The 23,747-nt window shown below is 40.1% G+C and overlaps 1 protein-coding gene across 3 annotated transcripts in view; it reads right to left on the bottom strand.

The window, feature by feature from the left end:
• Window positions 1-22,367: 22,367 nt before the first annotated feature.
• Window positions 22,368-23,747, bottom strand: part of ERCC8 (ERCC excision repair 8, CSA ubiquitin ligase complex subunit) — a 28,628-nt gene continuing 27,248 nt past the window's right edge. For all 3 annotated transcript variants that reach the window (XM_056513759.1, XM_056513758.1, XM_056513760.1), the window contains one exon: window positions 22,368-22,749. In XM_056513759.1, the coding sequence (XP_056369734.1) occupies window positions 22,681-22,749 (69 nt within the window). In that variant the 3' untranslated portion in view covers window positions 22,368-22,680. The remainder of the gene's footprint in view (window positions 22,750-23,747) is intronic.

Here is a 23,747-nt window from a genome sequence, read left to right as displayed (position 1 = left end):
GGACCGCCCCAGCACCGCCCCGCACCGCCCCGCACCGCCCCGCACCGCCCCGCACCGCCCCGCCCCGCCCCAGCACCGCCCCGCACCGCCCCGCACCGCCCCGCACCGCCCCAGCACCGCCCCGCACCGCCCCAGCACCGCCCCAGCACAGCCCCCAGCACCGCCCCGCACCGCTCCGCACCGCCCCAGCACCGCCCCGCACCGCCCCGCACCGCCCCGCACCGCCCCGCACCGCTCCGCACCGCTCCGCACCGCCCCCAGCACCGCCCCGGACTGCCCCAGCACCGCCCCCAGCACCGCCCCGGACTGCCCCAGCACCGCCCCCAGCACCGCCCCGGACCGCCCCCAGCACCGCCCCGCACCGCCCCGCACCGCCCCAGCACCGCCCCAGCACAGCCCCCAGCACCGCCCCGCACCGCTCCGCACCGCCCCAGCACCGCCCCGCACCGCCCCGGACCGCCCCGGACCGCCCCAGCACAGCCCCCAGCACCGCCCCGCACCGCCCCGCACCGCCCCGCACCGCCCCGCACCGCTCCGCACCGCTCCGCACCGCCCCCAGCACCGCCCCGGACTGCCCCAGCACCGCCCCAGCACCGCCCCGGACCGCCCCCAGCACCGCCCCGCACCGCCCCAGCGCCGCCCCCAGCACCGCTCCGCTCCGCACCGCCCCGCACCGCCCCGGACCGCTCCCAGCACCGCCCCGGACCGCCCCCAGCACCGCCCCCAGCACCGCCCCGGACCGACGCGGGCCGCCCCGCACCGCCCCGCACCGCCCGCAGCGCCTCCGGCAGCGCTCCGCACGTCTCTCTGACCGGGGGCCAGGGCTAAGGGCGAGGAACCTTCGTGAGCGAGTCCAGAGGAGGCCGCAAGGGCGATCCGAGGGTTGGAGCATCTCTGAGCAAAAGCAAAGCGAGTTGGGGCTGTTCGGGCTGAAGTCTTCAAGGAGATCTTCGAGTAACTTTTAACGCCTCAAGGGGGCTGTAGGAGAGATGGCGAGCGACTTTTAACAAAGGCATGTAGTGAAATGACAAGGGAGAATAGCATTAAAGTGGAAGAGGGTAGGTTTATATTGGGTATAAGGTATAAGTTCTCCATTGTGAGAGTGGTGAGACACTGGCACAGGTTGCCTCGAGAAACTGTGGATATTCCATCCCTGGCAGTGCTCAAAGCCAGGCTGGAGAGGGCTTCTGAACAAGCCGGTCGAGGGAAAGGTGTCCTTAACCATGGCAAAGTGGTCGGAAATAAGTGCTCTTCAAGGTCCCTTCCAACCTAAACTGTTTGGTGGTCCTATGACAACTGTTTTTTTTAACTGTTGTGATACCCACTGTTGTCGTGTTGAGGGGTTCTCTAGATGCTCCTAGATCTCAATCTCACTAGCACGGAGGAGGGAAAACTGATGTGGCTTCTTGGTGCAGCTTTGGGATCCGTGGCAACTAAGTGTCGCTCAAGGCAACACCAGGAAAATGTAAATTTTTTTTTTTTTTTTAAACACAACCAGTCAGCTTTGGCTCACTGCTTTAGGGAACACTCCCACCCCCCAAAAATGCAGTACTCCTCTATTAGAGGATGTTCGGGATGACAATAACTGTCTCTAGTGACTCCCATCTAGAGAAGTATGGGGCCATTTTAGGTCTATCACATTAGTCCACAAATGCTAGAAATTACAGCTTTTTGAGATGGTTAGCATGGACATGATTGCTTGAATCAAAAGACACTGCAAAAACAAGGAGAAGGGAGAGGATATGAAGGCAAATTGAAGAAAAGAGGCAAACTCATTTGATGATGTACAGAAATGCACAAGATGAAGGGTTTGTAAGCTAATGCTGTGAAATGAATACATGGTCAATGTCAATGCAGAGATGCATAAGGAATCTCTGAGCTGGAGGACAGCAAGAAGCTCAAAGCTCAAACCTGAAGTTTGTGATAACAAGAGGCAGAACCAGCACAAAAGCTTGCTAAAAGTGTGGAAACATTATGAGAGGCTGACAAACAGATGGTGAGATGTGGAAAACATAGCTTGTAGCAGAGATCCTGTAAAAGCTCCATAACACTGAATGATTGATTAGGGTGGGGATTAGGAGGAGGATCTTGTCCTTTAGGATTTGCTTCGAGCTTCTATGGAATTGTTAGGATTATGACAGATGATGAAATCCCTGGGCTTTTGAAAGAGTGTCTTAATAAGATCATTGGGTTTGGCCAAAAGGGATATGTCAAAATATGATAAACCATTGAGCAATACTGTATGTCTCACCTAGGAAGGGAAAATCACATAACAAAATTAAATAATCCCCTTTTCCTTCAGCACTCAGAAGTTAGAACCTTTTTTTTTTTTTTTTTTATTTCTTGGTTCAAGCCCCCTTTTTTTGCACCTGAAATACTGGGCAAGAAAAACCACAAACAGACCTTGGGAACCTCAAGAGTAGTAAGTCTTGACTTTGTCCAGAGGGAAGTGGCTTAGCCAGCAACTAATATTCCTCCTGTGTTGCAAAATCTGTTTTGGCATGCCTGATAGGGCTGCCTTGGCTAAGACAAAATGTGACACTGGGCTGCATAGCAGTAAAAAGTAGGTTACTTGTAGGCTTCAAAAATACACAGCTGTTGTCATTCATGCAAAAAAGAAAAGCAAGCCAGAAAACAATAACCAGATGCAAACTAACAGCTCTAACACATTTGATGCCAACAGTGTCAGCACCAACAGCTTTTGTTTCCTCAGAGCCCATAAAAAGAGTAAAAGTCCTTGCTTTCCATGCAGCTCAGGAGCAAAGGTAATTTGAACCGTCAAGCAAGTCTATGAGGACAGAAATAATGGGAGAGGACAGAAATAATGGCTGACCTGTTCAGAGCAGGTAAATCATTAACATGCATCAGGAAAAAGGCAGCATAAAGGAGACAGCTGTGCCCTAAACACACAAAGAAAACCGAGACACATGGCAAGTCAGAGACATTTACATTGTAAAAGAGGGAGCTAGCAGCAGACAGGTTTTCTCAGTTCTTAGCATGTGAGAGTTGCACATGATATTTACTGTAAATTTAAGTGATCTTTTAAGTTCCCTATATACCCCATCCAAGAACAGGACAAGAGATAAACGTAGACTCTGGAGACAGCCCAATGGACTTTACAAGATGCTAAAGACATAACTACTGATGAATGATGACTGAGGAACTGTGCTTACCATAAACAGTGATAGTCAGTGCTTTACCTTATTTTTTTACCTTACTAAATTCCAAGTAGCTCATATTCTTTAAGAGTCTTTTAGAGATAAGTGCTCTCTAGGGGCTGTATTTGAAGCCTTGAATAGGTGATCAGCAGGAGAACCACAGGAGTCACTTTCTAATCCAGCAACTGTGCTAGGTGCTTTTGCTGACACAGTACAAAGTAGTAAGAACCCCAACAGATATCTGCGCAAGAATCTTAAAGAGATGCAAGGGTAACCCAAATTTTGTTTGCAAGCTTCGCTTTTCTGGAGAACACCTGCTTTGCCTGTGCACTTGTATCAGTGTTCTGAGTCACAACTGCCAAACCTGTCTAAGGCAGGTTCTGCTGCAGATGGCCAGTCTCCCACAGCTGTCACAGCACTGTGTTGGGCAGCTGGATTGGCAAAAAAAGGGCCTCTATGCCCCTTCTAATTTTCAGTTGGAGTTATTTTCAGAATTTTCTTACTGCTTGTTGCAGAAAATTGCTTCTTCTCCTAATCCTCTGAGCCAGAATAGTGCCTTTAATTTAGCTGAAGCTTTCTGATAATTTTTCTTCCTAGGTCTCTTCCAGAATACCATGGATGGCTCCTTGTGTAATGCTTGCAGTGACTTTCCAGGAGCAGTTTCCACACCACAAAGGAATTCTCAGACACGTATCATCAGTTTTGCTGTGGGACAAGGTGAGAAGATGACTCAGTCCTGCTCATATCTCTCTGGATGAGCTGAGTTTTGCAGGGACATTTCCCCCTCCATCTGGGGACAAACATTGCAGGTGACGTACAGAAGTGAGTAATCACTGCTGGGTTTGCATGGCTTCTTGGCACCACAAACACACCACAGGGTACTCCACTATTAAGTCAGCCTGTTTCAATAGTTGTGTTGACCTACATGTTGAGTTCCAGTTTTAACATTTGAACAATAGTGAATTTGATGAAATCTTGCAAATTTGATATTCAGATAGAGAAGCTTCCATGTAAACCCATCTATCTCAAGTAACAGTATTAAAATCATTAGGCCCATAGAAATTGTTTTGTATCTGAGATTGATGCTAGGCAGGAGTAAAGGAGAAGGTGCCGCAAAAATAGGGTGAAAAATTACTATTGCAAAAGTATAAGAAATAATCTTAAGTGTATGAAAAATATCATTAAAGGGGATGTTTAATAGAAGCAGTGTCATTGTATCATACATATATAATACACACATGTAATATATATATTCTATGTATGTATATATTTTAAACTTTCCGCATAATGTATATAATACAACACATGTAGAATATACTGTATATACAAAAAAACTTAGAATACATACACACACACATTTTATGATGATCATATACACACTGGGCTTCTCAAATGAAAACTGGTAGTGACTCAACTCCTCAGAGTGTATTACTTGAATGCAGGCTGATTGCAACTCAATCTATACCAGGAAGGAAAATTAAATCACCCACAAAAAGTGCATTGCAGTCAGCCAAAGAATCCTGATTGAACATAATGAGAAAACCAAAGCACACCTGGCCGGCCTGTTCCCAAAAATCATCCTTGCATCAGCAGGTTTTTTATTTTAGTCCACCCCATGTCTGAAAATTGTATATGGAAAAAAGAGCTGGATGGTGGCTGTTCTGCAACCTATGTCTTACAGCTTTTCACAGCTGAGAATTCTAATTCAGATGCTATCTACCAACTGTTTTAAATCTTTCTAAAGTCAAATTTTACTTGTATGTATTACTGACCATGATAGGAGCAGAAGTTTTATCCTGTAGGAACTCACATAGACAAAGCTAAAGGAAGTAGCAATCTTTTTAAGATGTTGGAAGATTGTGGGACGTTTGTTGTTCCTGGGCCAGAACAGCATGCTATAATCACAGTCTTATCCATGAACTGGGTGCATAAACATGTCTGGAAACATAAGTTCCTTTTAGAGAGTAGGAATTCCATGACTCAAATAAGGTTCTAACATGTATCACTAAAAAAAAAAAAAAACCCCAAAAAAACCAAAACAAAACAGAACAGAACAAAACAAAACAAAACAAAAAAATCAACAACAACAACAACAACAACAAAAAAAAAAACAAAAAAAAAAAAGCACCAAAAAAACAAAGATCAACAAATAAGTTGAATGCTAACTTTGGAGAACACCTGTAAGCTGAGAGGTGCATGTTGTGGTGCAATCCCACATGAATGTGTGTGCTTGGATCTTAGGACAATCAATGACAATAAGATACTAGTACATGTTATACCATCTCCAAATCAGAATAATCAATGAGGATTTCACCTGATTAAAAGTTTGTTTTGGGCTTTTAGAAACAAGTGAGTTAATGAGGCGAGCAAAGATAAACCAATACAGCCTATGGAAACTCTTTGGTGTTAATGAAGATGTAGCTGTCTGTATCATCCCCACAAGCCATGTGCTGCACAACAACTGCAAGGGTAAGGAAAAATAAGATCTTTGGTGTGGGCTTGAGTAGCTGCTAGTTTGCACTTTGAACATAAAAGAGACAGACTCTTTATCCAAGAAGCAGGCGGTGACAGATTTATAAATTGCTCTCTCTCTCATATCATTTTCCTATTTCTTCACTAGTGAATCATCACACTCTAAAAATTCATGGGCTGCCATGTTCCTTGAATTGGAGGGATAGGGATGCTGCCAAAGAGTTCTCTCTCTGCTGTGTTCAGCGTCCATGCAAAAGCTTCTACTAATTTTGCCAGATTGAAGACATTTTGCTGTGAGAATACATTACAAAGATGGTACATCTGGGCGAAGCAATGAGAACCGACCTTCAAACCAAAGCCCTTGAGTTATTTTGTTTCATACTCAGATCAACAAGGCTCAGGACATAACTTGTAAGGCAACCGAGTGTCACAGTGAGAAATAGAAATCTAGAAAGCTTCTGAAGAAGCCATTGAAAGCTCACCTTTCTCTATTCAAAAATCAACAGTCTACTTTTTTCTCCTGTTTCTTCTCATGTTTCTTATGCCACTGTCCACAAGGATCCCATGAAAGTCACTAAATTGCATAACCTTGCTAACAGTGGAGCAGTTTCTCTTCCCTTTATCTGCCAGTCTCTGACATATGAAGAAAAGTGAAAGAACAGAAAAGGGAGCTTTATGATTAATTATAACAAATCCACAATCCATTCTGCCTTGACAGATATGACATTACTCAAGAAATGCAAAACTATAGTGAAATCATACCAAGAAGTTACTTTCTAAAATTGATTCTTGATCATATTACATGCACCTAACAATGTATTGTGGAAACCTAATCCTTTAATGGATTTTTATTTATTTATTTATTATTTATTTTTATAAAAACATTCTGCAGATGGGATTGGGAAGAAAAGCAGGAAACTAAAAGTAAAGAAATGGATATTCAAGGGAAAGTGATATTCAACACATTTCTGGAAATATGTTAGAGTTATGCCTAGCTGGAGTCCCCATCTGATTTTAGACAAAGAAGATTGTATTTCTCCCATTCTCCCCATGACAATAATGTCACCTGTGCTTGGTAAACAGGCCAGAGATTAGGAAGTTATTTTGAAACTGAAGATACAGCTGCTAATGCTCAAGGAAAGGTAAGCCATGGGAAAATAATTGAGACAGACATGCTGTTCAAGACACTTAGAAAAGGAGCCAAAGGCAAGATATGTTTGAAATGGATTAAAATAAATACTGCCTCTTTTAAAATTATGGTTCAAATAAATTTAGAAATGACCAGTTTATTAAGTGCAAGAACTTGATAATTTAGATTAAGTTTTGGAGAAAATGCTATGAAAAATAGGCTGGGAATTTAAACTAATTTTTATTTGTGTGGCATGCAGTTTGAACTGTCTTGTCGTGGCTGTGTTCCCCACACAACATGTTGGTATTGAAACTGAGCATCTTCACTGGCAATATGCCTGTGAGACAATTCCTGAAAAAGAAATTGCATAAGCTAAATACTAATCAATCAAACAGAAATTGTTATTGTATTTCATAGCTAATGACACTTCTGTGGTCCCTCATATATGTAAGACTACCACAGATCAGGCATTTTAAATTAGGCTTTTGAAATTAAGCAGAAAGAATAAACAAAATAAAACAAACAACAAGCCCCAAACAAAACAAAACAAAAAATGTGCCCCATAATAACAAAATTCTCCACTCATGTATTTGTTTTTCCAGCAGTGTTGCAAAAGGCATAATATATCTTTTTTTATGATGTAGAAATGTGGATACCCAATGGTTTTCCTTTATGAAAGGATGCATTGTGCAAGCCTGCAGTTACATCCCCAACCTCTTATAGTCACAAACACTCAAAAAGTCACAAAAACTCACCACCTTCCAGTGCACGTTCAGACGGCAGCCTGCAAAATTGTAGTGGCAGTCACAAAGAAAATGCTGGAGCAGCCATAGATCTGTTTTAATCTGGAGAGAGAGAAAGCATCATATGCCACCCTCAGTGGGAAGGGCACTCATGTTTCCTTTTGCAGTGAGGAAGACAGTGATCAGAACAGTTAGATAAATGAAACAGTAAGATCTTATAAGGACTTACCTGAAGCATCTTTGAGAGATTTTTTTGCTAGGACAAGTTACAGTCTTCAGTCCCTTCGAATAATGAGTTGAAACTGTGCAGGACAAATAGCAAATACAGAAAATGTGTACAACAAAACTCTGGATGAAGGAGATGACAAAGACTTCACCTCACAGTGTTATTACCCAAAGAAAAACTCTTTCATGCCCAGTTCTGCCCATGATGTTCTCCTTCCTTTTCAGCAACAAGTTCATGCCATGGAAATAGGCATCAAGAATGTAGTCCTTTCTTGCTTCTTCTCTCTTTGGTGTTTTTTCAGCATTCTCCAAAGGGTAGCAGAGAGTTTTAAGACATCAACAAAATAAAGGGAAAAATAAACCACATGCTCAGATAGCTAATAGGTACTCAACATTCACTTACATAAAACTATCTGTAGCCTTCTCCAAACAAAATATTCTGATCCTGTCTACACACTCCTGACCAGCTAACACAGCCATGCATACACTTCACTATCTTTTCCTCCATGGGGTAGAAGATACACAGTGTTACAGAAACTTTCATTCCTTCATTTCTTGTTGTACCCATCTTTTCTTTAACCTTTGCAATCAAATCTGACATTTTCACAGAAAAAAACTGATCCAACACAATGCAACCCGCAAATGAAGACATGCCTATTGTGATTAAAGTTCTCCTTCTAAAGGATATGCATAAGAGTTCTCATGAATGTACCTGAACTTCTTTCATTCTTCCCAGCTCAAGTGTCTGTAACCACAGCAACAATAAACTCAGAGCAAGGAACTAAAGCCTTCCTCAAGGACTGAGTAAACTCTCTTCACTCTGCCGAGCTTGACCAAGCTATGCTGTACTTAATAAGCACCATGCCAGGAGGAGAGGTGGCAGGAGAGGAGCTGACTCCATGAGGTTATCAAACAGCTGCCCAGGCTGTTTTTTGTCTGTGTATCAATCCACGTTGGGCATTTTACTGCCCTGACTTTATTGTCAACTCAAGCAAAAAACCCTGCATACCCCTTTGCAAGCCAACACAGCTTCATTTACATTGCCATTATTATCCTTGATCTTCCAGAAAACCATGAGAATCTCTTTAAAGCAGACACTACTAGCAGCAAAGCTACTGCTAATAGAGATGTGACATGCTTGCAGAGATGGGCTAAGTAGTCTGATTTTTTTTCACAAAGTGCTTGAAATTCCTTTATTCCATTCCACTCACCAAAAATGGCACTTGGAACATTTCAGAACAATTAATTTTACAGATAAAGATGCTACTTAATATGTTTAAATGAGGGAAGCAGAGTTATCAAACAGTGAGGCTCCAGGCTTAAATATATGAATAGTTACCTGACTGGAAAAAGACATTCTGCCTTGGAGAATCTGAAGCATAAATCGAGTATTGAAGAAAGAAAACCCAACAGAGTGGTGAAACATATAGTCTTAGAAACCAAACAGTTTCTTCCCTACCCACCCCTCCACAAAAAAAAAAAAAAAAAAAAAAAGACCACTAACTCTCTATTCTAGCTGAACAATTAGACTTCTCAGCAAGAGACTTAAAATACATCAGGGCATTTTTGTTACAGGATATCTTCCAGACCTATATTGATGCTGAGGACTTTTCCCAGGCAGACTGCTGTCATATTTCCCCAGACAGCTGCATCTGGGGACATATTAGGCACCTGCATGAGGCACCATTATATCTTACAGTATGTCTTACTTATGTCTTCATAGTAGGGCTGTATTTATTTCTCTCCTCCTACTCCTTCTTTACTGTTGTTAAATAGATCTAGAGTAAAATGTGAAAGTGGGAATGTGGCTTCATATCAAATGGCAGAGAATTATTTCACTTTTACAAGTAGGTGGGAGCTGAGGAAAAAAATCATAGAGTTTGGGTTGGAAGACACTCTAAAGCTCATCTAGCTCCAATCCCCCTGCCACGTGCAGGACATTTCCCATTAGACTGGGTTTCTCATTCCTCCATCCAACGTGGCCTTGACACTACCAGGAATGGGCATCCACAACTTCTCTGGGCAACCTGTTCCAGTACCTCGGCAGCCTCACAGCAAAGAATTTCTTCTGGAGAAGTCCTTTTAAGGATGCTTGTTTTCATACCTCCCCCCACTTTGACATGCCTTTACACTCACTCTAAAGTAGCCACAGGCCAAAGAATGGGCTATAAGAACACTTCAAACAGAGATAGGCTTAGATTGTTTGCAATTGAATCTTATTTTAAAATATTAACATTTCCAAAAAAAGCATGCACTTCCTCTGCATCAGTTTGTGGACTGCTATGGAATAATATATAGTTCGGTGCTTTTCATATGGAGATGTTTTGGGGGCTAAATCTTCAGGAAGTTTGCAAGTCTTACAGTCATAGACCAGTTCTGCACATGAGGTACTCTGCATGTGACAGCCACAAACTCAAAAACTATGGTTTCTAGACAGAGCATAGGAAAAAATTCAATACTTCTAGAAGTTAAAAATTTCTCTTAAACTGGATAGCAGAAAACTAATAACTGATGCTACTTGTAATTTCTATTATTCTGATATGGCTTCTCAAGTATTTCTAAAGAATATTCTGAAGCTTCCTCCTTAATATTTTCCCTTCTTGAAAACTATTGTTTTATAGAGAGACTTACTTCAGTTGAGGTATTATATTTATTATATTTGTTGTGGTCACCTTTTCTAATGAGAGATGCAGTAAGAGAACAAAATGGAAATTCTAAACTTAGGTCAAGATTTTCAGATATTTCATGTTCTTGAATGCAGCTGAAATGCCTCTTGCTAGATGTAATTGTAACCAAAAGAAAAGGACTATTACTTACTGTTGCTTTCTAGTCACTCTTTCCATTCTTAAGGCAGCCTTCTCTTTCTCAGATACTAAAGATACTAAAGATGAGGAGAAGTTAACTCCAAGCACTTTCAGTTTTTTCTGGTGCCAAGATTTTCATATATGAAGCCATACAGGAATTAATGCCCTTTGTCAGGACACACCCCCTAATCCTCTGGTCTAAGGTTCTGCAAAGTGCAGAGAATACTGAAGGAAGTTATCCTACATACACAGAGAAGTTAATGTGACAACAACAACAACAAAAATTAAATATACATAAATGAGAAAAGCCAACAACATCCCCTTTCTCCCACTTTCTTTCTGATTGTCAGTTGGGTTACTTCTTGTTCTTGTATATCTAGTCTTTGTCTCTGCTAGGGGATCCATAAGCTTCCAGATCACAAATTAATATACAACAAAAGTTATTACTTCTAATTTTAAGGCAAAAATCAGATAGCCACTTGAAATTTCACTGAAATTTAGCAGTCTGGTCTAATTAAATTTAAATTTTGAAATGGTTTCTACCATTATTTTATTGTGACATATAAATAAATATTTTAATAACACTAAAAGAGGACTATGCAAAGTACCAAGTGGAAACTTCTCAATGACATTGGAAACATCAACTTGTGTACAGGAAAGGCCAAAATATCTGTTAATTCAGGTAATCAGATATAATTGTAAAGTTTGAAAATTTGAATCATATTTGACACCCAAATTCAACATGCATAGATACCTTTTGGAAAATGCCTATTAATACCAGGACATTGAGTTTTCTTATCTGAGGTGATACTAATTCCAGAGCTTTGCTTTCCCAGCTGCACATGTACATCATTGTATAGGGTTTGCATGTCCAGGTTCTGGTAGCAGGAGTGGCTTCTGTGAGAAGCTGCAAGAAGCTTTCCTTCTGTCTGCCAGACAGACCCAAATCCAGGTGTCTGCAGGATGGATCTACTGCTGGCCACGGCCAAATCAAGAAGGAAAAGGAAGTTGTGCAGATGTTAATGCACTCAGAGAAGAGCAGAGTCAGAAGAGGAGAGGAACAGCTCTACAGACACCAAGGTCAGTGTACAGGAGGTGCTCCAGGGGCCAGGGCTGAGGTTCCCCTGCAGCCCCTGGTGCAGCCCATGGTGAGGCAGCTGTGCCCCTGCAGCCCCTGGAGGAGACCCAGGCCAGAGCAGGGAATGGGTGAAAGGAGGCTGTGACCCTGTGGGAGGCCTGTGCTGGAGCATGGAGAGAGGATCCCATGCTGGATCCCATGCTGGAGCAGGTTTCCTGGTAGGACCTGTGACTCTGTGGGGGACCCACCCTGCAGCACCCATGCTCTTCTTGAAGGACTGCACCTTATGGAAAAGGTCCTACACTGGAGCAGTTTGTGAAGAACTGTAGCCTGTGGGAGGAATTTGTGATGGAGAAGTGTCTCCCATGGGGAGAGAAGCACAGTGAAGCAGAAGAAGGACTCCTTTCCCTGAGCAATGGCAGAAACATGTGGTGAACTAACCATAAACCCCATTCCCTATCTCCCTGCACTGTTATGGGGAAGAAGACAGAGCTGGGAAGAAGGGAGGAGTGTGGGAAGGTGTTCTCATTATACAGCTCTGATGTTTTCAGTAATACATTCCATTTATATCCCCAAGTTCAGTCTGTTTTGTGACCTATGAGTGATCACTTTAATGTCCTTATCTAAACCAATGAGCTTTTTACTTTCTCTCCCCTGTCCTGTTGTGGAGGGTAGTGACAGACCAGCTTTGGTGGGGACCTGACATCCAGCAGGGTCAACCAACTAAAAGCTACTAAAAAGCCTTTTTATGTCCCCTACTTGGGCCTGATTTGCTGTATTCATCCCTTTCCCTCTGTGTACAGGTACTTATGCAATCCTCCTCTGTTCCACTCTGAAAATGCACAAGCTACTCTCAGAAAACTCAGCAGAAAACTTCATTACAATCAAAACCACCAATAAATGGTGCCACTGAAAGACAGGTCCTACACCCGTTCATGGTCAGAGCATTCGCGGCTCCCACATTATAGGGCACGACATTAGCCTGTTTTTGTGTCTTCATGTCAATCTGGTAAGTGTGAACAAGCTAATGAAGCATTACAATAGCGGAGTTTCTCAGCGTGGCAGGATGGAGTCAAATGTCAGAGAACTGCGTGCTTTTTCACAGATGCTTTACTGTTAATCTTTAACAGCTAAAAGGTTTTTAGATTAGAGTTTCCAAGAAAACACCTTATTTTTTCAAACAGGCTACAAAGAAAGGTGGGGAGAATAGTCTAAAAAATGTAAAAAGGGAAATAGATAAAGCAGAAAAAAATAAAAGTAACCAGAGCAGATGTAGTGGAAGAGTCTACCAACAAACTCGTTTCATTATGCTGCATTTTATTTTTAAGATTCTACCAAGACATAAGAGAATTTTGAATATTTGAATTTTGAATGAAGAACAAAGAAGCAATCAAATTTTGCACCAAAGCTTGCTTTCTTGCCATTTGAGGAGAGGAGAGGCAAAGTAAATTTTAATAATCTTGAACACTATCACTCAGTTGCCAAGGACATCCCTGTACCTGACTGTACTGTCTTTAACAGCCCTGAGACGTTCAAACACTGCAGGCAGACAGAGATGGCAGAGCAGTAAAGAGGGCTGACTTTCCTGATTTTATCATCTCTGGTAATACCTTTGTCTTCTTGAATAGGTGACAGCTCTGTCCGGAATAACATTTGGTGGATTTGGAATAATACAGAACATTACTTACTGGCAAATTTCTGCAGTCTAATCAAGGAAATCTTGGTTTGTGCAGTATGAGCTCAGATTTCATAAGATTTGGGAGAATTCATACTTTCCTCAAGACATTTTTGACAATAGCTTTTAACAAAGCCAGGTGTCTCTGCCAAGGCAGTGTAAAGAAATGCTACTTAGCCCCTTTATTTCTTGGATAATTATCCCATAACAATTGATTATTATTTATTATACAACTTATAGTATTTATAATCCGTGGATGCAATAAAATACATTTTTGCTTTTCTGTTAGTGTTAGATTAAGGTTTTCATCTATTTTTGAAATCATTCATATGTTTAATGTGCCTCTGCTAAAAGTATTCAGTGGTATGAGAACTGAAGGGGTTAAAGCTTTAGGACAGCAGAAAGGAAGAGGAATGGATAATATGATCATGAAAAAGAATCAATGTTTGTCAGCTATGGTCAGTTGTCCATTTTCTGGGTTAATGCTGGGATGGCACGGGATGCCACTGAAAGCACAATGCAGAATCATCTTATAAAGTGGTAATATCTCAATTCTGCATGGAGCAGAGCTTGCAGCTTGGCATCATGGAATCTTCTGTCTTGGACATAGTGACAAGAGACAAGACAATGATAACATCTTAAGAGAAATTAAATAGTAGTTTGGACTACTACAACAGTATTTGAATGTAACAAATTGGATTTGCATTTAACAAATTCTGATGTGAAAGGCAGCAATATTAGTTTGGGCAAAGAAGGAAAGATCATCTATGAATGAGCATAAACAACAAAGCTGATGGTTTACTTTGCAAAAGTTATTATAAAACTGAGAGGTATTTTAATATAGCAATTAGTGGTGGTAGTAGTAGTGATGATGATTTACAAAGATTTCTATAATACCTCAGCTATATTTTTATTTAACTAAGTCTCATTAGATAATTAGACCTTGATTTATATAATCGCATTTGTATATGACTGCAAGATTTTAAGAAGCTGCAGGTGTCTGAGGAAAATAATGAACACAGATAAATTATAACATGAAAAAAAAAATTAATGCTAAATTTTCAAGACAACATTTTTAAATTACTTTGATGAATAAATGCTCCAAGTGTGAAAACCAATGAACTGCTAGTTCATAGAAAAATACTGGTACCTGGTCCAAGCAGTCAGTGTGATTCCAGAAAGTGCATGTATATGTTAATACTGGGTTATAAAACAGCTAATGAAATCTCCCTCCCGTTTTCCTTACTCTGTGGTACATTTCTGCTCTAACAGTCACATGTCTTTCAGATCAAAGTTTTCATGTTCTTCTGCTCAAAACACTATTTGAATTAGCAAACCTCTGTATGCACCTAAGCACGTAATTAAACGGAAATAGAGAAGAAAGGGGAGGACATGCCTAAGCACTCCCCAGAGAGGTTGGGTGATACTTCAAAAGCAATTTTAAGACAAGCTTGATGAATTATATTGCATGTGTAAAGGATTGAGGACTTTGGTGTAAAAAGGACAGGATTATGTCCTGGCTTGGAGAGCTGTGTAGACATGGCTATGTGCAGCAGAGAAAAGAGATGCAAATTAATAGAAAAGACTGAACAGCCTGTTGGGGAGAGAGTGGACAGGAGCTAGGGACCATGAAGGACCTGTATTTAATGTACCCTAGATAAAGCAATGGAGACAGAGGGAAGATGGAGCAGTGTGAAAAGCCTTGCTTTCACAGCTCCCATGACCTGGTCCCCTGGAGCAGGACTTTCACCCCTAGGTTTGGAAGATCAGGGTGGTGCACCACTGTAGCATGGAGATCTGTTGAACTTGAACACCCTGTGTATCTTGTGGCAGAAGTAGGGTTCTACCTTTTCATCTGTAAACTAGAATAGCTCCTTTGTTTCTTCTATGTGCTTGTTTTGTCTGGGGTAGAGTTAATTTTCCCCACAGTGTCTGTCATGGAGCTGTTTTGGATTTGCGCTTGAAACAGAGTTGATAGCACAGGGATGTTTTAGCACTTGCTGAGCAGTGTTAACACAGTCTGAAGGCCTTTTCCGCTCCTCATCCCACCCAGCCAGCGAGGAGGCTGGGGGGATACAAGTAACTGGGAGAGGACAAAACCAGGCCAGCTACCCACAAATGATTAAAGGGATATTCCATCTCATATGGCATCATGCTCAGTACAGAAAGCCAAGGAAAAGTGAAGAGTTGGGAGGAGCATTGGTCAGGAGCGAGCAGTTGTTTTTATTTGCATCAATTGTCTTTCTTGATTTTATTTCTCTTTGTGGTTTGGTCTTTTCTTTGTTTGGTTGTTCTTTGTTGTTGGTTTTTTGTTTTTTGGGTTTTTTTGGTTTTTTTTTTTTTTTTTTTTTGGGTTTTTTTTTTTTTTTTTTGTGAGTGGATGTGTTCTTTTGCCTTTTTTCCTTTTAATTAAAATTTATAATTATAACTGCAGTTATATTTTATTTCCATTATTAAACTATTTTTACCTCAACCCATGAGTTTTCTTACTTTTAGCCTTCCATTATCTGCCTCCCTCCATCCTTCTGGGGTGGGGGGAAGTGAGCAACCAGTGGTGTGATGCTTAGTTGCTCTCTGAGATTGAGCCATGACACTCTCATTTTACTTGTGCCTTAGTGCTTGAGCAGCCTTGTGAACTACTACCTTTTGACTTGCATAATTTTTCCTCTTTCTGGCAGGCAAAAAATTTTGCTGGCACAGTTTTCAAGGCCACTAGATTATATAATCAACCTTCTTACTGGTATGGGAAATACCAGTAAGACCTTTTACATGTTTAGGGCATACAAAGCAAGCTTCCTTAAGTAGTAAAACCTACAGCCCAACACAGGGGAATTCTGCTAAGCAGAAATATAATTCTTATACTACAAGATTCAGCAATTATCACAGGTATCTACATTTAATATAGAGGCTCATTGCTGAGTGTTATTTAAATTACTTTGATATACTTCATTAGTCAACGTAAACTTCAATAGTTAACAGAGTGGCAGAACAGGATGAAGCAGCTATTTCAAACATCCATTTATGCCCTGAGGTATATTAGCTGTCTGCAACACAATTAAGTGTTCTGGAAACTTACTTTATAAATAATGATGAATAGTATTCAGATGTCAAAGTCCCATCCAACTCTAGACTACGTTTTTCTTGGGAAACAATTTGTGCACTACCCTGAGAACATGCAATACATTCCAAGCACATGCCAAATGTGACCATTTCCCACAGATGCGTACGAGAACTGCTCAGTCTAAGGCTCTTGTTGCAGTAGTGACAGTCTAAAACCACTGAACAGCATCAGACTGTTTGAATATTCAGCTTAACTTCAACTCTCACAGGCCATAATGCATGATTCTGGTATGAAAATATATTTCCTGGCCCATAGATACCCTGGAAGAACTAGCGACGGGGAAAATCTATTCTTTTATAAAACCTCAAAACATTTTTTTTTCATCTTTGCTAGCATGAGAATAATCCCCAGCTGATTTCCTGCGGTATTACAGAACAGTGTGGGAGGTGATAGCAACAGTAATTAACTGTTGAGCAACACAAGACACTCCCTTCTAACTGCCACAAAACATGAGAACTCGATATTCTTAACATACACCTACTCTCTGGTGTATCTTTTATCACAGCAAACATGGGCTCCCCAAACAGCTACGTTCATTGTATCCTTTGACACAGTGTACCTACAGAAAACAGGAAAGAAGCATATCAACAAAGCACCATCCCTCAGGGTGAACCAATGCAGTGCCCCCAGGCAGACAGATCAGAGTGCGGTGGGGCTGCTCACATCCGCTGAACTTAACAGCTTTGTGTCACACTGCTGCCTGCAGAACAGAAGTGTCCTAAGCCCAACAAAACGATTATCTTTTTTTCTCTCATCTCTGTGTTTTCTTCCCAGGCTCCCCCCTTTCTGATATTAAAGATCCATCATACAGACCAACATACCTTTGTGTGAATGAAATTAAAATACTGTAGGCAGGCATTAATAGCTATATTTCTTTCAGAAATACTAACAGATAAGATCGATACTAATCCTGAAATACTAACAGAGAAGATTAAGAAACAGCCTTAAATTTTATATACAAATGGAACTGGCTGGCTACTAAATTTAATTCTTGTCAGTGATCTCCAGCTAAATTATAATATATTTCTTTATTTATAATGAATATTTATTTTGAGATAACTTTTCTAAAAATATGATTCAAAATTTTCTTAGAAGGTTTTAATAATTCTGTTGGGAGCTTTAGTTAATGTAAAGTAGTCAATTCAATAAATGCTTTGCAGTTAGAAGCAATAGAAAGAGACAATACTCAGTATTTTCCAAATGTGAAGAGAACAGCAAAAAAATCTTTTAATAAGCCTCTTTTCTCTTCCTCCCACGTTAATTCATTTTGTATTAAACAAAGGCATACATGTATAATTTTTGTTGCTGAATATATTACCTGGTTCTTGCTTAAACATGTTACTTTAGATTACAAACATATGGCTGTAAAAATAACTGGTTGGACTGATTTTAACTGCTGATTATAATCTCCATTTTGGCATGAGGAAATTTATTACAAAACCTGTTTAGGACTGCAGACCTCACAACTCTAAGAAAAGGGTGGATTTGTAATCTTCCCAGTGTACAGATCTCAGTGAGTGTCTGAAAGACTCCTTAGCACAAAGCTAAAATGTGTCACTAAAAATATACTGTTTTATTCCTAAATTAATTTGAAGCAAATGGTGATAAAATGAAAATTAGGAACAATGCTGTATGCCTATGCAATTAAAATATTCTTTCATGTGTAAATAAAATGCTTCCTTAATAGCCCCAAATACCTTTTTTCAGTCTTTTGGGTTCAATGGAATTTGGCAGGACAGGGCGTGGTTGAAGGGTTGCCGGCATGTTGGATGACACTGGTTAGTTGTCATCTGGGCAGAGCCTGTGGGCTGGTTGGTAAGGCTGACTACACACACAGACATGATTAGAAGGGATGAAGATGTGGGGAGTAGTTATGCACCTGCCTGAATTCCTGGCCACTCAGTCATCCCTTTTTATCCTCCATTCCCATTATTTTTATAAAATAGACTAAAAGAAAACAAAACTGGTGAAGGATGAAGGAAGGCATGATCATTTCACAACTCAGCCTTAACCACACAAAAGGAGTTTTTTGATATGTTTTACATACTTTTGTTTAGTTGGGTATTATAAACACAAACTGCTGCCCACTGAAACTAATATACAGCTTTCAAGAACATCTCTCAGGTGCCAAAACCTCAGCACACATCTTGGTGGCTAAGTATGCAGCCAATACTCAAGCTCTTTCTTTAAGGACTACTTTAACCATGCTAAAAAAAAAACCTATTTGCACAGATGTTGTTGTTTAACTGGTATGCCCATAATGTGACTAGGTATTGCAAACATTACGTGTACTAAGCTAGCAGTAGAAGCTTACCCACTCACTACGGCAGATGCTAGGCCAGTGTGCACCGAGGAGCTTACCAACGTGAACCAGACCCTTGCCTCCATGTGAAAATGAGGTAGGAACAAAACCAAGAACTATCCTCCAGTGGTGCCAAAGCAGTGGTATTTCAAATACTTTTATATCTTGTGTGCATAGATATATGTGTATGTACACATTCAAGGTAAGATAAGAACTATAATACAGGTATTAAAAAAAAAAAAAAAGAGAAGAAAAACATAACAACCAATCCTATTGATGTTGCCAAATCTGAGACTTTTTTCAGGTTTACTCTGACTGGGTTCTAAAGGTTTGGATCCTAAGCTGACTGAGGAAATCATTCTTGATTAAAAAAACTCCCCAGATGTCTTGTGAGAAGCCTGGCCTGACTATAAACAATGAAAAAAAGGTAGCAGAGAATTCCCTAAATTTTACAACTTGTCAGCCTGTGTGCAAGAGCTAGTATACCAGGCATAGAAAAGAGGGCAAAGGGAGGTAAGCATATGGTGTTAATTTGTTTTTACCACTACTTAGGAGATAGCTATATAGAAATTCTCATGTGCTAAAGCTTTCTCCCAAATCTGTCTGCATGAAGAAAGAAAAGAACAAGGTTTTTCTTGGTTATCTTAATATCAGGTACTTTCTGAGCATCATAACCTAGGCATAAATAATCAGAGTTCTATCTTACTGCTTCCACAGAACTCAACTTCCACTTAAACTGAAGGAGATTTGTCTTAGGCTCTTTGTATTTCTTCAGTTGGACTAGCTCAGTCTGACTCCACCTTCACTGTCTCCTTAGGCTAGAAGGGAAAGAAAACTCTTTGATCTCTTGTAAGAACAAATAAATTCTTCTGCATCTTTTGATACTTACTGTATCAAGCTCAAATAAAAATCTCTATCTTGGCAGACAAAGAAAGTCTTCTAAGCAATATTCAATTCCCAGAACAGCCTGAAAAGATTAAATTCTCTAGAATCTAAGATTAGATTCTCTATGTTCTCTGATATAGTAGGACTACTAAATCCCAGTACCACTAGTGAGATAAGGAAATGCAGTTCATTGCAGCCTAAGCTCTCTTCTTAAACTCTTAACTTCTACCATTCTTAACAGCAGTAAAAATCCAGCTTTGAGCTAATTGACTCTCAAGTGAATAATTTTACTCCAGTATGAACAGAACACCCATTTTGAAATCTGATTAGATTTTTAGATGTGTTTTTTTTCTGACTGATGGGTAAGGATGGGAAGCGTGATTAAGTCTGTACCACTGTACTTGCTCCATTTTGGGTTCTGACAAAAATTAATGCCATAAGCATATAAGCAGAAAGGCATAAACAAAGGGGAAAATTCATATTTAATGATAACATTTAACTTACAGACAAGAAAGAGAATGCAGTTGCAACTGATGGTGTTGGCTTAGTACCCAGCTCTTGGCAGTGAGAAATCATATATGGTACACCTTCACTGCTCTTTATAATTTTTCATTTTAAAGACTCCAACACTTAGTAATTAAGTCCAACCACCATAAGAACACGGAAGATATAAAATACATTTTTTTTTTCTAGAGAAAGCTTAAAAATTTAACACAACTACAGAAAGAAGTAGTGAAGGAAATAACAGTTAAAGTGCCATTCTTCAAAGTATAATTTTCACACAAATTGATGTTTGAGATGCTGGCTAGTACCAAGAGGTTTTAAACCTTGCAAACTGAACACCACATATCAGCAACTGCCATTACGTAGAAGGAGCTGGGTTGTAGAATGAGTCTGGATTCTTGCCCACATGAGAGACAGGTGTTTCTAATTTCCTCATCAGAAACACCTCTAATTCCAGCAAAGAAAAACAGCCAAGAGGGAGACTAGTACCACCAACAACTAATATCAGAAGAGGATTTGGAAGGACTCCTATGAAGAAGATATTACCGGTTAGTAGGTGCAAGAAGCCCCCAAGGCAACTAATTTCTATGCTCAACTGTTTCTATGTTCAACTAAACCTAAAGGCACCTGGGAAAGAAGATACTTGGACAAATATTTCACAGCCCATCTCTTCTTGAGCTGAATCCCACATTGCATTAATTCATGGTGCAACTTAGGCAAAAACTGGTGTGTAGAAGGTTATTTGGCAATAGTGCATCAAACCCCTCTCCTGAAGAGATCTGAGGAACAGCTCCTTAGGAACAGCACCCAGACTGAGCCTCTCTTAACTCACCAGTAAAAATACAGTCTGCTCCCAGGAATTTGTGATGTCTTATGAGCTCCTGTGTTTTAATGAACAGCCTTGGACACTTTTTATGCCTGATTGAGAACCCAAGTAGGACAATATGTTTTCTTACACCTTCAAATAAAATTTTCAACCTGAAGTGTGGCCAGAATGGAGCATTGCTATGACCAAAGCCCCCTCTCTTGCAGCCCTACAAACAGTGCTCCAAAGTGAGACCCTTTGAGCTCTCCTGGAGCAGCAGCTGTGACCAGCAAAGCCCCTCTGAGTGGGGCCTCTCAGAGCCAGGGAACTCCCAAGTTTGCTGTACTCAGAGGATCCCTGAACAGTGATACCTCTGACTCCTTGAGGCTCCACCCTTCACAAAGGCATCTCAAGTGGGCATTTCACCACCTTCGAGGGGAATTTTTCACTGTGCACAGGCTCTTTGTGTCTGTGCATGCAAGCGTGCACATTCTGCACCAAATGCACAAGAAATGCTGTCCCCTTAGATTCTCTAAGTACTGTAGATTTGTAAGTTAGGTCTGTAAGTAAGATACTGTTGTGGTATAGTAAATCCTGTATAAGTCCTTTGCTAAATCATTCAACTTCAGTTATAAGTTACGTGGCATAATTTTTAGTTTATTTTGGACTGGATTGATCAACTCTGGATTTTTGTTTGCTTTTCCTCAGTGTGCCCTTAAGAGTGAACCTTGCCAATGAACCTTGTCATACTGTTGCTTTTATATTGCACCTGTTTTTACCGATACCTTTGCTGGTGATGCTTTAAGCAATCTGAAAACATTCTTTAGTGGCAGAGACTATATTATGTCTGAAGCACAAACTAGTGACTGAGATGAGATAATAACCCCACAAAACTCCTCCTTTTCAAAACAGAGCAGGCATTAGGACCACAAAATGTTTTAGACGAAAACAATTCAAAAGGATTACATTCAATATTTTTAACTTGAAATGTGATCTTTGCCTTCTACTGTACCTCAACCCTGTTTCTGTCCAGGAATCCTTCATGTTTGCTAAGGATGGTTGATTCATACATAGAAGACTGATCTTAAAATTCTGCTAACAGGAGCAACAAAAGCTCTAAAATAGTTTCTATTCTTAGCTTTCTGGGGCAGATTCAGATATTAGATGATAGGGTCACCATATAAAAACTTAACAGAGGATCCCAGCTATACCTCCTTCTGAAGTAAATACTGCAGTTATGGAAAAAAACATGCAAAATTGAAAATGCAAAATGAACAGGCAAAAAAACCCGTTGACTCCCACAGCCCACAAACACTTAAAAATGGTCCACCAAGATATTGATAAAAGTAAGTTATAAGTATTTCTGAGCTAGCCCTCTTTCATGGAAAATCCTCTGTAACATATATCTTGAAAATGAATGGGTTATCTCCTCAAGTATTCATGTACTAATGATAAGAGAAACAATGTAATTTTGACTGGTCCCAAGGGCTTTTATTTTTTCTTTATCACCTGTTCAACACTGAATAAAGTATACCAATGTGTATGTACAAAATATTTAAGTACAAAAGTCAGCAAGTATGAAAAAGTAATCCTTTGGATTTAACTTTACAGTGACAAAGAAACACAGAGAACAGTGGAAACTTATTTCTGAAAGACCAAGCTCTAACAGAACTGTACCTAAAATCCAGTTGTGATTAATCCAACAATGTTAAATTCTGTAGATAAAGTCTGTGAATGCAGTGCCTGAATGTCAATTTTATGTCAGCTCATAATTTAAATTCAACCTTCATCATCACTGCTGCTCCATGCATCTTCATATGCTGGATTTAAATGTTGTTGAGGCAGACACTAGAGAAAATAAAAATTTTCAGTGTTTTGCTTAATTAAAAATACTATAATCAAATAAAGGTAAAGCTAAATGTACTTTTTAAATTACTACACATAGACAAACTATCTTTCATGAATACTGGATTATTTTTAACTACTTTCTTAGACATTCTGCTGATTAGAGACATGATAAATTATGAAAAGAAGTAGCACTGTATTTAATTCCAATTTCAGCACAAAATATCTAGAGGACTGACTGGAAGTATTACAAATGTTTGGTACAAAACGTAACAAATGTTACAACTGTGCTTATTGTGTGCCACTGTTTTAATTCAGGCCATAATATCCTCAGCCCATCATAACTTAGCACTGCTTTCAGGAAGCAGCCCTGGCCTCTATCCACATTCAAGAAATATTTCTCACCTCAGCCCCACTAGGGTCCAACTACAGGGTTTGCATGCAGTATACTGAATCACAATCACTTAGGGTAACTACTTTTTCTTGTTTACTTCTATTCTGAGTTCAGATTCTGTTCATACAAGCATTCAAATGCCTATTCTAGCATCTGAGAGGCAGCAGGAATTAGTGGCCCGTGGACAGCAGAACAGCTTCTTACAGAGACAGGGCTCTACAGCATTTGCTAACAGCAGCTGTAGCTTAACAGATTTCAAAACAATGGTATATATTACATACTGCCACTGTGTCAAATTTAAAGGAGTAGCTCTAATCAGAGCTAAGTAAATAAACTTCTTGCTGTGGGTTTTTGGTGTTTTTTCAGACTAAAAAAATTACAATTTATTCATATCAAAATTTTCACAGCAAAAGTGTTATTTTCACGTCAAACACATTTTGAGTTTAGGGTATCAAACTTTTGGAACTATATTTTTTGTCTCTGCTTAAGCATAGGATAGTTTTGAAATACAAAAACTTACAAAAAGCAAATGTTACAACAATTTTATGCTTCTTATAATTTCCCCATCTAAAATGGAACAATGCTGAAATTTTAAAAAGTGGAATTT

This window comes from Oenanthe melanoleuca, chromosome Z, assembly GCF_029582105.1.
Source record: "Oenanthe melanoleuca isolate GR-GAL-2019-014 chromosome Z, OMel1.0, whole genome shotgun sequence".
NCBI classification, from domain to species: Eukaryota; Metazoa; Chordata; class Aves; order Passeriformes; family Muscicapidae; genus Oenanthe; species Oenanthe melanoleuca.
This window is presented reverse-complemented; position numbering and strand designations above follow the sequence as displayed.